Source organism: Pundamilia nyererei, unplaced genomic scaffold (genome assembly GCF_000239375.1).
Source record: "Pundamilia nyererei isolate P.nyererei 1_Seehausen unplaced genomic scaffold, PunNye1.0 scaffold00162, whole genome shotgun sequence".
In the NCBI taxonomy this organism is placed as follows: domain Eukaryota; kingdom Metazoa; phylum Chordata; class Actinopteri; order Cichliformes; family Cichlidae; genus Pundamilia; species Pundamilia nyererei.
The window spans coordinates 1,250,197-1,266,112 of NW_005187563.1; the positions used below are offsets into that span (position 1 = coordinate 1,250,197).

Below are 15,916 nucleotides of genomic sequence, written 5' to 3' on the forward strand. Positions count from 1 at the left end.
ATGGAGGGCTACCAACAGCCATTTATCAGCTGCTACCTGTGTGTTTGAAGTGTTTCTGAGTGGTGCAGGGGGGAGGAATGGCCACAGCCTGTCAGTCGATGTGCGTTGTTTGTTTAAGTGCAAGCCCATTACACGTATCGCTGCTCTATCACAATAGCTTTCCACTCAACACTCAAGAAGCACCCGGGCCCACCGCAAGAAAAGCAGATGAGTTAACTCACACTGACTGATACACCAGCAGATTGACTCCTCAGCCCTTTAAAAGATTTCTCGCAATGCCACGGAAAAAGCTCCCATGAAACCAGACCGCTGTAACCGCCCAAGGACCTGGGAAGTAGTCGTCGGCTATGCTAAGCTGAAAACAGCAGACGTGCGGCGGTGTAGGATATTAAGTTTGCCATGTAGTAAGCCTTGTGCCATCAAACATTCATGTGTTATAGCCTGGAGGATATTATGCAACAAGCTGAAAGGTTAGACCTCGGACAAGTGGTTTATAGTAAAAAAAAAAAAAAGAGCTGAACGGAGACGGTTGACCAGTATGCAGCTATTAGAGCAGCACACACCGGTGTTTTAAATATGTGTGTGTGTCTCCTCATCTTTAAATCCTGCTTGGCTCCTCACAGATCATTTAAGTCCAGCAAAAACAACAGTGGCTTATTAACTGCAAACACACACTCGTCCATTCCCACAGCAGTGTCATTACAGAGGCTCATTATCGAAATCAATTCAATTAAGGCCTGTAATTGCTGTAGTGAAACCCAAATGCTATCGCAAACAGAGCTGAAGTAAGGCAAACCTCATCGATGCGCTGACCCTCAGAGCGTGCGTGCGTGCATGTGTGCTCTTATTTAACAAAAGAAATATTAATCGCTTGTTTCAAATTAACTTCCCTAACCCCTCTTTTCTCTCCAAGTTGGTGGCAGCGTTTAAGCATATGGATTCATTGGGGTGGGGGTGAGAGGAAGAGACGGAAAAAGGAAAGGAGAGAGAAAGGAGGTAGCGGTGGGGGGCATAAACACAGGATAACTATGTTAAACACTTAGCATGGAGACGCAACGCAGCATAGCTAATGCCAAATCCCTCAATCATTCTGCTCACACACGCGCGCCGGGTTAATTGTTTACCGAGCTAAATGAAGTGGGGATAATGTAGGCTAACTGTGTGCTAAGCGCCACTAAGATGAGGGATATTGTAAAGGACAATTTGATTTATAGTTGCTTGTTTGATGAAAGGAGAACGAGCATAAAAGTCACTCTTTGTCTGGGTGAAGGTGTTTGTCATAGTGATGACAGGTAGCAGAGTGTGCATATGTGTGTGTGAGTGTGTGCAACAGAGAAAGGTAAGTCACCTGAAGTTGACTTTTGTGGATCTTTCTGATGTACACTAACGACTACAAATCGCACAGCATCTCTGGCTTCATAAGGAGTAAAGTCAAACTACTGGAAACTGATTTTTTTAAGTTGCTTCAGAAAAGTAACCCCTGTAAATATATATGTATCTACATATTATAAGTGCAGTTTAAAAACAGCAACACTATTTCAGCATCAACATGTGGCTCTGTTTGAACTTTTCATGACAGCCCGAACTTCTTAATTTCATTAGAAGCATTGAGATTAAATTAATTCACCAGAATCAGAAAACTTTCATTTCCCATCATAAGAGAATGAAAATGTGTCCTTGATGTGGCTCACAAATTAAAGAGTGGAAGTAAAAATATGCTCTATGCAGAAAAAAAAAACTGGGTTGGCAAAAATGAAAGACAAATGTTTTAATTATGGCTTTGAGTCACACAGCAAAGTGCAATATGTGTATAATACACTGTTGGAAAAAATGTTTATTAAGCCAGCTGACCTTAGAGTCACTAATGCAAACTGCTTTGAAACCCACCTACACCCTGGGGCGCACTGACAGAGGCGAGGCTGCCGGACACTGGCGTCACCGGTAGGCAACGGGTGAAGTGTCTTGCCTGTCCTAGCCAAGGCTCGAACTGGCAACCTTCCGATTACAAGGCGAACTCCCAACTCTTGAGCCACGATCTCCCCTACAATGTAGCTTGTCATCACCAGTGTGTGAATGTGTGGATGACTGGATGTGTAAAGCGCTTTGGGGTCCTTAGGGACTAGTAAAGCACTATACAAATACAGGCCATTTACCATTTCATCACATGATGCCATCTGACAGAGAGTGAACGGCAAGTGGTGGTGTGCGATGCTGCAAATTTTTGTATTGATCTAATACGTATACGCAGCTGACACTTAAAACTGTATGTTTGGAGAGCAGTGTATCTTGACTTATTAGATGAATCGTCATTAATTTGCAAATTTGGAACAAATTTTTATGGCCACTAAATCGCTGTGATTGTGAATAATTAGTTAACACAGTAAAGTAGATCTACCAGCTTTTCATTTATTTTGAAACTGGGCTTTTTGGAGACCTGGAATGTAAATGTGCCCGTCTCCGAAGCAACTAGCCTATATGAAACGGACGTGACGGTCAACACAAAAAGGTTCAGACATTTGTCATTGATCCTAATACACTAGTATCGATTCTATCAATAATTGGATAGATCCGCCCACCTCTAATGCTGAGCATAAAAGCACCATAAAGCGAATCCAGCGATGCCTGCTTTGTGTCTGTACTGTGCATGAACTCCCAGGACAGACCTGTCATCACAATTAAATAACTGCAGATGAAAAATCTCACATCTACAGTTGCATGTACGTCATCACATGATTTAATTTATCCAGTTAGTTTTGAAGACGCATCTTTTCTTTAGTGGAATCAAAGTATCAGTAAGTGTTTCTTGAAAATACACGATACACGTGCAGTGTTGTTTGTGTGACTGTCTGGAGGTCAAATGTGCGCTGCTACGCCTCTTACTTTGTGGATGTGTTTGCTTGAGAAATACTTTTAGGTGTCTGTGTTTGCGGGTGCGTGCGTGTGTGTATGTGGGTTGTGTGTTTGCCTGCATGCACGCATGAGTGGTCGTATGCTCTCGGTCACTGATATTGAATCCCAACTGTGAGGGCCATCTGTCTGACTTTGACCCAGCAGCTCACCGTCACACCTTCAGAGAAGAGGGAGGAGAAGGAGTGTGTGTGTGTGTGTGTGTGCATAACACAAGATGTGAAACAGTGTTTGTGTGCTGCCGTATAAATTTTGGCATACACACTGTGTTCATGTGAACTTGGCTGTTGCTTTGAAGGTGCTGACCGCTGGCAGAGGGCATATACATCCACAGCGGCACACTCGCCATGCACTCCTTACACAACACACACTCGTTCTATTCCCAGCGTGAGCCTCGAGTCTGTCCTCTGGCTCCAGGACAAGCCGACCTCTGACCTTTAAAAACACCAGGGCATTCCTGCAAGACGTCGGCGGGCAAGAGGAGGCGACAGGATAACGTTAACCCAAGAGCAGCAGTTAACATTTAGGAAGTGTAGGGTTTCCTGCACACGATACACAGGGAGGGGCTATTTTACAGCCAGCATGGGGGGTTGGGAAGGGGCCATAGGCTGTGTGAATGCAGACCAGGTTGCTGGGGCTCTGTACATGATGAGAATGTAAAGATAAAAAGACTGAAAGGAGGTGGCCTGTGGATGACATTTCATCAGCTAGTCCGACAGATAGACACTTCGCCTCAGACAGGAAGCAGGAGGTGATTAAAGAGACTGTCCTATAACTGGAAGGTCATAAAATCCATCCAGGCTGCCCGCTGCACTCTGATCCTTCTGCTGTAATGTAGACTCGATGGTTCACTCAGGTGGTTAAAAAAACCCTTCTGGTGATGGGATGAGTTAATCTTGCATCATCAAAACTTGCTTGTGGACCTCAATCTCAATTTATTTTGCACAAGTGAAAAGGGAATCGAGCAGTTGTGCGAAATCTAAGGACAAACCCAAAGAGAAACCACCTACTAATCTGCTTTTACAGCATCTGTGCATTTTGTTGCTAATAAAACTGTAGCAGACTGTGTAGCCACTGTGACACCACTCATCTCCACCTTGTTGTTTAGAAGCCAGAAGTAACCATATTTGGAGGAGAAGATGAACTGCTAAATTATCAGCAAACTTGGCTAGGACGGCTCTTTCATAGACTGTTTGGGTGCACAGATGTCTCCGACAGACACTGGCTTGTTAGTGCTAAGTAGCGGACCGATAAAATGCTACAACTCCATTCACCAAGCCACAAAGCAGACTTCTTGGACTGGCTGTACCTCATAGTAGATCATATTCAAATTTTCTGAAAGGTTCCAATATCACAAACTCCACTGAGAGGTCCGGTTCAGTGTAGACTAGTAGACAGAGCGCAGCCCACTCACCACTCACCTATCATTCAAAGCAGTCATGCTTCTATTAATACCTCATTTTAAAGTTACAGTGTGTAAATCTACAACAAGATGTGTGTAGATTGCAGATTGCAGTCAAGTGAGTTCTGTTTATTTACTCCTCCCAGTTCAAGGGTATAATCCTAGCTACAGCGGCTGTAGGACAAACATGTTTTAATCCGCCAAGAATACTCAATTGAGACTGTAGCCAATAACCGCTGTGGCTAGCCAGTGCGTTTCCACCAGATCCGGATTTACCCTGGAGTTTTTCCCTATCTGTAGAAGGAATTCACTCCACTGTTTACCTCAGCTGTCAATGCTGGGTGGAAAGCATCTGCCTTTATTTATTCTGGAAAAGGCTGTGAAACTTTGTGAAAGGAGTCCAGTATGAGTCAGTGAGCCACAGTAAATCACTTCTGACCAATAACAGTGATACTGCAGTGAGTGATATGCTGAACTGTCAGTAGCATGGCTGTTTTGTTGCTGCTTGCTGCTGGTAGTAAAACAGTCTTTGAAGTGGCTCTAACACTGAACTCTCATATTAGCATAAAGTGGCCATTACAGGAACTGTACTGGAGATGGTGGCTTATGACGGATATCTGATATTTACTGCGCTAAAGAAAACCTGTGAGGGAGTAATGGAAACAACATGTTCAATATAGATAAATGACCCTCATGTATAGATGCAAAGTACAATTTTTTGATTTCTGGCTAACTGAAAAATGAATACATATGGTTAGGTACATTATTTTGTAACCACTATGCCAACTGTTTGAGTGAAAAGACACATCCCTCCATAAAACCACCTCACAACCAGCAATGGCCTGTGTTTTTGTATCTCTCTTTATTATCGCAGCGCCTCAGACGCAGGAGGGCCTTAATTAGGCTTTTTTGTGCATATCAAGTTATTATTTTGATCAGGAAGTTTGAGGAGAATCAGGTGTAAAAAGTCGGCGTGTCGCAGCTGTTATTTGAGTTTGTCAGAACATTTGTTCCATTTTCAGAGCTGCTCGTTTCATTTTCAGATTGGAGGCGCATCTTGTGAAAATTAAACCCAGGACGAGCCCGCGTGTTCAGTTGATTTTTTTCTAGTGTAATCATATAGATTTAATGAAGTTTAACAATATTAAAGCTACTTAAGGGAAAACAAAAAGGTAATGTGTATATTAGGAGGCTCCCAGTTCAAACAACAGGTGATCACAGGTTTAGTTTTTAACGCTAGCTGCTCATACATGATTGACGCTAAACTTAAAGGCATTAAAGGTCGCTGATTTTAGTTACAATATAATCAAACCCCTGAATACGCTTACAGTCATCACAGACTGTGGTTCCCATGTAGCTACTGTCCAAAAACAGCAAATCTGGAGAATTTAGACAGTTTGTAGCATGCTAATAATAATAACATATTGCTTTAAAGCGGCTAAAAGGAGCTATTATTATCAGCAGTGGGGGTTTTAAACAGTAACAACACCGCGGCTCGGCAACTCATTATTACCGGCGTGAGCGGTGACTTTCCGTCTGCACATTAATATGTAAATTAAATGTTAATCGATTTTCAAAGGTGTGCATTTATCATGTATTTTACAGCGGTGCACAGTGTGACTCAGTCAATCAGAACCGAGCTATATGCAGTTTGCAACAAGGCAATTCAGGCGCTCGAAAAATGATTAAAAACAAATGGTGACACTTTATTTCAAGTGCTCTGCGGATGCACTACAAGCAGATAATAAGCCCCTTAAAGCACATGCAAACTTTCACTGCAAATAATCAAAACATCGGGAAATTGCGTTCAATTCAACTTTGTGTCATTAACTGTACAGCCGCCCTCTGAAGGATTTCTCATTTTTCCTATTTTGTAAATCTTGTTGTTGATTAATTATTACGCGCTGGCTTAGAGTGGCTTATGAAAACCACTTCAATTAAAGATTTACCAAGAAAGCCGACTCAGTTCTTGGCTGGAAAGACGGGAGAATTAACACTCGCGTAGGCTTGCAGCAGGTAAACAGGAAGAAGATTAAGCTTCCTGGTGACTAGACGCATACATTTATAAAGCTAAATGCCAGCGCAGCATCAAGGCGGCTGCACACGTGGCTTCACGTTGTGGAGGTTTTTTTGGTTCTCTGGGCTTTTTTTTAATGAGTCTGAGCGCACCCAGGACTTAGTAGTTGTGCCGGGCTCCCGCAGAGCACATAATTAATGGCAGGCCGTGGCTGTGGGGCCGCCAGGCGAGAAGAAACCTCGCAGTGGAATTGTGGGATAGTGGAGGAGAGTCTTGCTTTGTGGATCTCGGCGGGAACTCGCCAAGATCAAACATGTCGACAGCGCCACCCGCCCACCAGGCATTTTGTGTAGACAGACCTGAGGAGGAGATGCCTGAAAGCCAGACGTAGTTTTTGTACTTGTGTGTATGTGTGTGTGTTTGTTTGTGTGTGTGTGTGCAGCTTTTGGCAGTGTTTTTCAGGAGTGAACGACAGCAGCGCGGCGGATGCTGTCATGCCTTTTGTTTTTGTTTTTTTGTTTTTGTTTTTGCCTTTGGAGGACAGACTTTGAAATGGATTAACGAAAACTGACTTGATGTGACTTCCAGGTTTGCTTTGACATGACTTTGCTTCTTTTGATGTGGCTTCAACACCCCCCCCCACTCCTCCACACACACACACACACACACACACACTCCTCATCCATGTCCCTGCATCTGTCCTTGTGTTAGTGATACTGTACTGAGACTCCAGCCTGAAGGGTTGCCGATTATTTCTGACTGTCCACAGTCTACAGCTCTTCTTCTGTCCATATGATATATGATATGATATTTATTATCTTTCCTCCCTCTGGTTGGATCCACTGTCTCACCATGTCTCACTTTTTCTTTCTTTCTTTCTTTCTTCTCTTTAGGTCGTAATTTGTCTTTCTTTCTTTTTCTTTTTTCTTTCCTTCTATTTTATTATTTTCAGGTTGTTATCTATCTATCTATCTCTTTATTTCTTTAATTCTTCCTTCTGCTTAGGTTCTATTTTTTCCGTTCTTTGTAATTTCTTTGTAATTTTCTTCTCTTTAGGTTGTTATCTATCTTTCTAGCTATCTTTTTTCTTTGCTTTATTTCTTGTTTGCATCTTTTCAATTAGTCTTTCTTTCATCTTTTGGTCTTTCTTTTTTCCTTTTCTTCGTTATTTATTTCACACTTTCTTCTCTTTAGTTTGTATTCTTTCTTTCTTACTTTTCCTTATGTTGCTATTTTTTTAAATTTTTTATCTTACTTTCTTTTTTCCTACCTTTGTTGTTTCCTTCCTTCCTTTTTTCTAATTTTCTCCTGTTTCTTTATTTCTTTCTCGCTTCATTCTTAGGTTTTTTTTGCTTTATTTCTTGCCTTTTTTTTCTTTCTTTGTCTCCTCTTCTATCTGATGATTTTCTTCTCTCTTTCTTTCTGCCTTTTATTGCTACATTGTTTCTTCCTCATTCACCACTCACTGCTCCCATCAGGCAGGTTTGGGAACTAATCAACAGACTAGGGGTGTGTGTGTGTGTGTGTGTGTGTGTGTGTGTGTGTGTGTGTGTGTGCGTTCATCTGGGACAGGTCTGGGAGACGAGGAGGGAGGGGAAAAAAGCAGAGTGAGGATGATAAGGAAGCGAGCAAGAAGGGAGAGAGTTGGGATAAAGGTGTGTGATAGAATTGGAAGATCAAAGCCTTCTGTCACAGCGTGACTGAGCCCAGGGGCGTTATGGGTAAGACGGGGCGCATACACACCCGCACGGACACACACACACATTTATGCACGCTCGCGCAGACACAGACCTACTCACTCACGGCTGGTATTTGACTCTGAGTGTGATTGATACTGGGCTAGATTTGGAGAATCACTGTCATTCGTCTCTCCGCAGATCAAACAGCCACATAATCTCCCATAAAGGAAAGAGAGATGGAGGGAATAAAAAAAGGGACAGAGGAGGAGAGCATGAAGGAGGGCGAGGCGAGGGAGGGGGAGCGTCTCATCTGTGAAGTGTTTTTTTTTGTTTTGTTTTCCATAAAAGAAGACTCACCACCTAAAAAACCCATCCATCATTCAGCTCCATTAAACTGCCTCTTGGATACATCAGAGAGATATCCAGGATCTAAAAAGACGAGTCTAAATGCAGGCATTAAACCCCATTTACACCTGCTAAAGACGAGCAATCTGTTTCTTAATACTGTGCGTGTGGATAAAGAAAGAAGAAAAAAATCGCAAAATGTAAATACTTACACAATGCACAGCAGTCAGAATGCATCAAGATAAGCCAGGCTGGGTCTTCAGTTGGTCTGGATCATACTGAGATCAAATCAGGTCTAAATGACAGCTGCAGTTTGATCAAGGAAAGAAATCCCTCCAGCAATTTCAAATGTCTTTTTCCTGCTATTCCAGCTGTCTCATGCAAGCCAGTCGACAACCTAAAGGCAGCCAAAAGCCAAAGAAGGATGTGCAGGACAGTTTACTTTGAACTGGGGCCAACCTTGTGTGCAGTAAGATCCAACGTTAATCCGAGCAGAATCAGTGCAATAAGAATGACTGTTAACAGAAAGGCTTAATGCGAAAGTATGTAATCAGATCACAACTTAAACCACTTCCTAGCTGACAGGTCGGCGATCTGTCAGAGCTCAAGCATGTGATAAGCTTTTTAATGTATCTCTCAGTTGAGTGGTTAAAATATGTCTTTGTGGGAAAAACAGTTGAGAAATGATACCTCAAAAAAAGACTGTGCTAGAAAAACAGCAATGACTGGAAGTCCAGTTCAGTTCTATGACTACGTGGGTCCCGGGCAGGCTTCAGCTTTGGTTTTGTGGCAGGTGGCTCTTCCTTGACCCCTGCTGTGTCCAGCCTTTGGCTCTGACCCTGGAAATCAATTTTAGCCAGATGTTCAGCTGGTGTAAAGCTTATAAAGTTTGAGATGCCTTTGGTGTCTGTGGTGTGTGGCACACAACATGGTACTAGCCCAACCTATCACATATGGACAACTGTTCAGGAACCCTTGGCGTAACATTTATATGCACTGGGTAGTTTTGTCATTTTAACCCAAAGCTCTTTTTTAATACCAACCAAGCTGTTTTTGGTGCCTACCCTTTAACACAGCAAGTAAAATCAAAAGTAAAAATAAGGTTAAAAAAAGAATGTCCAGTCTGCCTGCAGTGGGCTCTTTTACCAGATGGAGGCAGTGTATAAGGTATTTGGTACAACCGGGCTGTGGGTCACTCTTCCTTTGTGCTGTTGTTAGTCCATCTGTGAGCCGCAGTGGAAAGCGACATTCTAACTTCCAACATACAAAGTAAAACTGAGTGTTTAAAAAAACATAAAGAGTCCACAGCAGTCGCTGTCACAGCTTTTTATGCTGAACTTCTCGATCTATGAAGACACATCACCACTTCCACAACCCGCAGTGAAAACCTTGGAGGACCCTCTCATCGCTCCTTGTCCGAAAAGAAGCTTTTGTGGGATGATAACGTTCGGTTAACGAGGACTTGGTCTCTCCTTAAAAACAGTGCAAAAGACAATTTGGGATCTTTAATGCCATTAGTTTCTGATAGACACCACTGGGATGAGAATCCATTGAACAGTCAGGCCCAAGCCTGGTCTAGAGTCATATGTTGTACAGGAAATCATCCATGTCTGATGAGTTGAAAATCCTCCGGTTTTAAAGAGGGGTGGTGCTGTAGAGCGAGCAGGAGACAGGAAACATGATACCCTTTGACCAATTCTGCTCTAATGTCAGACTTCATACTTCAGATCTAGCAGAGTAATATCTCTTACCATCTGAACCATGAAGCAGGTTAGGAAGCCTGAAACATAATGTCCTCTCCAGCTGATCATGCATCAACGTTATCATATACAACCCCGTGCAAGGATTGAGTTCATGTCTGTAAACCAAAGTGAGTCAGTGATTTGTGGAAATAAACTCTTTTTAGGTCTTTCTTCTGTGACAGTGACAGACAAATAACAATGCTGAAATATTCCAAATATTGAAAGGTTATGTTTATATGCTAATGTCTCTCAGTGTGCAGCGCACCAGCACCAGCATTTTTCATGCTGGCGGTCATCTGGCCGACTATTGTATGAAGCTTTTATCTCCACAATAATCAGTTGCAGTTGTTGAAGTGAGTGAGCGGACTTCTTGCAAGCAAACTGTTATCTTCCATGTGTTTATGTCCCTGGGTAGTTATTTCTAAGCGATTTAGAAATGTCAAGCAGAAAACCGCTTGCTCTTCTTCTTCCTCCTCTTCTTTTTGGGGCTTCTTCCTCTTTTATTTACTTCTCGGTTTTTGCTGATGTGCATCCTCCTTGTACTTTCCCATGCTCTGGCTCTTGCATGTGGTCTCATTTCTGTCCTTCCTCTTGCCCTCTTGATCCCTATATCTTCATCTCCTCCTCGTGTTTTCTGGCATTTGCTGGAGAAAACCGGTTTAGATGCTCTACCGCCGCCCTGCGGAGCTGAGCGGCGTACTGTGTCTCACACAGATTTCTATCTGCTGTGGGAAAACCAAAGCAATTGCCGCCATATTTCTTATCTGACAAAAGCATCTCTATAAAACATGTGTAATTAACAGAGTATGAAATCCTCTTGGGATTTCATTTGGATGTGAAGAGACAAAGTGAATTGCAGCATTCGTCATATTGTGTTTTGGGGCATGTGTACCGATATTTGATGAGGTGTTTTTTTGTCCTTGTTTTCTGTCTCTACAGATGCACCACCCTATTCAGATGAAACCTGCAGACAGTGAGAAATCTAATGGTGAGTGGCACTGCACACATGCACAGTGACAGACCCATCAATATCACATACACACATACACATGCATGCATGCATCAATAGCCTTTTTCGAATTTTGCTTGGTAATGGCTATCTCTGCTTGATTGGCAGACAGCGCGGGGGACTCGGGGAAAAGATTGAAACATAGAGCAGAGGAGAGAAAGGGGGTGGGATGGGGCAATACTGATATATATAAATATATTTTTCTATGTGTGATGAATTATTAAGGTGGTTCATAAGGAGGTCAGTGAAAGTTGAATCGTTTTGGCCTCGTTGTGAACCGGCCTCTCTCCCCTGTGGCTGCTCACTCATACAAACATGTTGTATGCACTCTCCTCTTGCCACACACGCTCTCCCTAATGCATCTATTACACACACGCGCGCGCGTGCATGCACACAAGCAGTGTCGCACACCCTCGTCCTCAGATCACCCCGTTCCCAAACTACATACCGCAGATCCAGCTCTGAATTGATTTCCTATACCGAGCCTCATCCTCCATTCCTTCTCATTCAAAGAGGAAGCTGTTGGACAGTGTGTAATACCAGTGGATGCATCTTTAAAGGGTAGGCCTGCTGTTATCTGTTAGCTCATTTATAAATACTTCATCGCTTCTTCTGACGCATTTTGTTGAGCGAAGATGCAGACCTTGAAAAATCAACTCACAAATATGTTATAAGTTAGTTCCTTATTTATTTCCAGACGGTCACTTTACTTCTTACCATTACTCAAACTGTTGGACTCATGTTTAATTCCATTGCTTCAACTGGACGTGAGCTTTCAGTCATGGACAACGATATAACTGCCGTAAAAACAGAAACCTGAAGCTGATAAACACCTATGTCCCACTAAATCCAGGAGGAAATAATTTGGTTTCTTTGCCATAAAACGAACACGTTGATCAAGCAGAAGACATGTTGAAGGAAAACAGTCGAAAGTGTTTGCAAACACAATAGATAGCTAAAGTTATTAATATGAAGTTATGAATGACATTTAGCAACAAATGTGACTATTAGTTAGCAGTTAGCTGCTAGTGACAAGGCCTGATTAACAACTAAAGTTTGGATTAATAGTTAACAAACTGAACAGTAATAGATAAACTCAGGGAAATTGGTCACTAACTATCATAACATAATTACCTGTTCAATTAATTAGTAACGAAAAGTAAAAGCTCCATTGTTTTAATGTTAAGCTAAAGTTATGGGCAGCTAAAATGAATTAAAAAGTCCTGATCCTATTTAAAATGAGTTCAAATGAACTTATTAGGGCGTGATTGTGTAAGGCAGCTGAAAAAAGATGGAGACCGCTGACTTAGGTGCTAAAAACAATCATTGTTTCTCATTTTCCCTTGCAGAGTTTAGCTTTTATGTACTCCAGAGGTCATGTTATTAAATGGCAGGACTCTGGGAAGTTATTTCTAAATAGTCAATCTGACTTTTTTAATTCTTCTTACAGCCCATAGCGGATGTTTTCAGTACCAAATCTGAACTAAACTTGAATGTCAAGCAAAAAAATTTAATAACTCTTTTCTTTTTTTTTCTTGACATTTTTAAAGTAAATACACTGCTGTGACATTTTGTTCTTCACACTATGAGGTAATAACTCGGGCTTTCCTTACCTTCTCGGTAAATTTACACAAGAGCAGTTATTTTCACACGTTTTGCTGCTCGGACTCCAGCTGCATCAGAAATTAGCGCGACCCAATTTTTGCGGTTCAAAAAAAAGTAAAAACAAGAGTGCAGTTTTGAAAGAAAAAAAACATCTAAGCTTCCTCGGAGATTTGCAGTTTTGCTGGATGAATAACCAGAAGACCCCAATTTGGGGATTTTTTGGTGTGAAATGGTTCCCATTAGAATTATGTAGTGTGGCAGAGCTCAACAAACCTTAGCAGCGCATTGGGTATGTGAAAAATCTGGCAAATGAAATTAAAATTATTTAGACAGTTAAGTGAGAAAATGTAGGTTTTTGCAGTTTGGATGAAGTGACCCTTAATGCTGAGTAATTGAGCGGAATTTTGGTTTGGATGAGCTGCCCATTTAAAGCCAGCAATGCTACATTTAATAGCATTTCTCGGACACATGCAGAACTCACATGTACGTTAAATGCAGCTCATTTGCCACAGCAGCATCACAGAGCTTTCCTTCTAGCCTGCCATGTATGTCACTGTCCACTGCAGGGGAGGAGAGCAAAATGACAGCATCTGGGAAGGCAGGGGGAGAAATGCTTATAAAAGCCATCATCCGCTCCACTGAAATATGGCCAAATATCACTTTATAAGAAATAACTGTCAGGGTAAGGATGGTGGAACTTAATAAAGAAGCCGCTGCTCACAGTGGGAATGGTGAAATATAGAGCAGACCATACGTTACACGTCCATCCATTTAACGGTAATGACCTTTAATAAACCCAGTGTTAGATCCGCTGTAACAGTGACGTATGGCTGCGCACAGCTTTATTAGTTTAGTCAGTGGAGATGGAAGAAGAGAAAGAGACTGAGAGAGATAACAGTATTGGTTAATCTTGTGCGTGTGTGGGGGGGGTTTTTATTTAACACTTCCCTAAACCTTTGTGATTCTTTCTTCGGCATCTTTTAACTATTTTTGGAGCTCAGCGTGAGGCCGCTTCTGCTCCGATTTATCCTCGAATGCAAAACCGACTCCTGATACATCCCAGAGCCGGCTTTATGAGTCTTATCACCCGCCCGCCTGCCTGTGCGCCTCGTCCGAAAACAGAAACAGTCAATTGTAACGATATCTCCTCTCTTTCTTTCCTATCGACACAGAGTAAATTAATTACATTGCTGTTAGACTTGTGGTAATCTTTCTCTGGAGTGATGCGCGCGCACACACACACACACAAACTGTGTGTACAAAGGAGTTAAAGCTTTTTGAAGCAACACTTATCTTGGCAGCGTATCCCGATGGTTTGTTTTTTAAACACACAAACAATTCAAACAGCAAAATAAACAAGTGCGCTATTGATTTCCCAGAGTGCAACAGACCGCTTATCTCTTTCGCCTCGCGGTAAGAGCTGACAGTTTCCTCATTAAAAATGAATTGGATTAGCATTACATTGAATGCAGCGGGAACACATAAACACACACATGCGCGCATTGTTTCAGCGAATGAATGTGGGTTTCACTCTCAGCCTAATTCGAACTTAACGCCTCGCGCTGGAAAACACACGGGGGCAAGTTTCTCGCCTTCACCTGCAGCCGCCTGCGCCCGTTCCTCGAGATTGCACCGGAGGAAGGAGGGATTGTGTCAGCAGAGGAGATGGAGAGAAATTCACGAGGGAGGAGGAAGGAGGATAGAGGAGGAAGGAGAGGTGGAGGGAGGGAGGAAGGGGGTGAGAGAGGACAGGCTGAAGAGTCTCAGCAAGGAGCCGGTGTTGAAGTGATAATGAGACATTGATCAGAGCCTCACAGATGGCATGATGAAATACATGAACTCTGTCTGTCTTCATCGCTCTCCCACTGTCTTTTTTTCTTTCTTTGACTGTTTCTTTTGATTGCTACATTTTTTTGTCTCAATCCATTTTTCCACATTTCGCTCTTTTTCATTTTTATCTATTTTTTTATTTTATTTTACTCTTTGTTCTTACCAATCTTTTTTTCCACACATCACTATTTCACAGCATACTCTCCTTGGTATATATATTTAAAAAATGGCTTTGAATGTGATTATCCGTAAACTACACAAAACAGAAACTACCCTCAAGCAAAGAAAATATTGGTCATCTGAAATTGGAACTGCTCTTAAATAAATCAGCAAAGTTTTATGTCCTAACAAAGTCAAGTTAGCCAATTTTTTTACACGATAAAGCGCTGATTGTTGGTTATGAGCTGCTGCGATGTTCACACTCCAGCTATCCATGATTACTTTATTTTGTGGTGTCACTAACTTTGGGGCAGAAATGTTCAGTAAATCTTTAACTTACACCATATCTGAGTTTGGGAGGGTTTAAAGTTGTGAGAACGCTTTCTGAAACACCCAATTCTTTACAGTTAATCCTTCTTTCATCCGGCAAAAGCACGGGATTAAACCAGAAACATAATAGGAGAGAAAAGTGGCAGTCCTAATATGACATCTATGAAAGAAATCTGTAACAGTGCATTTGTCAGCAAACTTTTTAAGCATTTTATTTTAGGAGATTGAAATTAAAGTTATTAGTGCACCCTGGTTTGAAACCGTTCTGTGTGGATGTTCTCCCAGTGCTTGCATGAGTTCTCTCCCAGTTCTCCAGGTGCTCTGACGTTCTCCCACACTCCGACTACATGCATGTTAGGTTCAGTGGTTGGCCATAGGTGTGGCTGTGAGTGTTAACACACTCTTTCTCTGTGTTAGCCCTGCAATAGACCGACAACCTGCCCAGAGTGTACCCAACCTCTCACCCTGTGACAGCTGGGATAGGCTCTATCCCCTCTGTGACTCTGAATTGGATAAGCAGTTAATAAATTAAAGTTAATTTCAATAATACTTCGAAATAACTACCTAGGGAAGCATTACCAGTATGGCTGCTGAGTACCCAGACTTGCTTCTCTAAGGACTTTGATTAGCCATGAAGCATTCCTGTGCTTAGGAAATAAGTTCCAGTGATGGCACAGCTAATGGGTAGTGATGTGCGGATCAATCCTGAAATATCAATTCCTTCGATACCAATCATTTATGTTCTAGAATCGATTCTCACATTAAAATATCAATATTTTAGTAATTTAGAGTAAATTTGTAGTTTATCATTAACAGGAACACAGTGGAAAGAAACTATAACATTCGGATTGTCTACATTCAAAGGAACTACTTCCTCTTCCGCCTTTCATA

General features: G+C 42.0%; 1 protein-coding gene across 19 annotated transcripts in view; it reads left to right on the forward strand.

Moving 5' to 3' along the window:
* Positions 1–15,916, forward strand: part of celf2 (cugbp, Elav-like family member 2) — a 236,870-nt gene that overhangs the window by 168,673 nt on the left and 52,281 nt on the right. For all 19 annotated transcript variants that reach the window (XM_013913980.1, XM_013913979.1, XM_013913983.1 and 16 more), the window contains one exon: positions 11,032–11,080. In XM_013913980.1, coding sequence (XP_013769434.1) covers positions 11,032–11,080 — 49 coding nt within the window. The remainder of the gene's footprint in view (positions 1–11,031; positions 11,081–15,916) is intronic.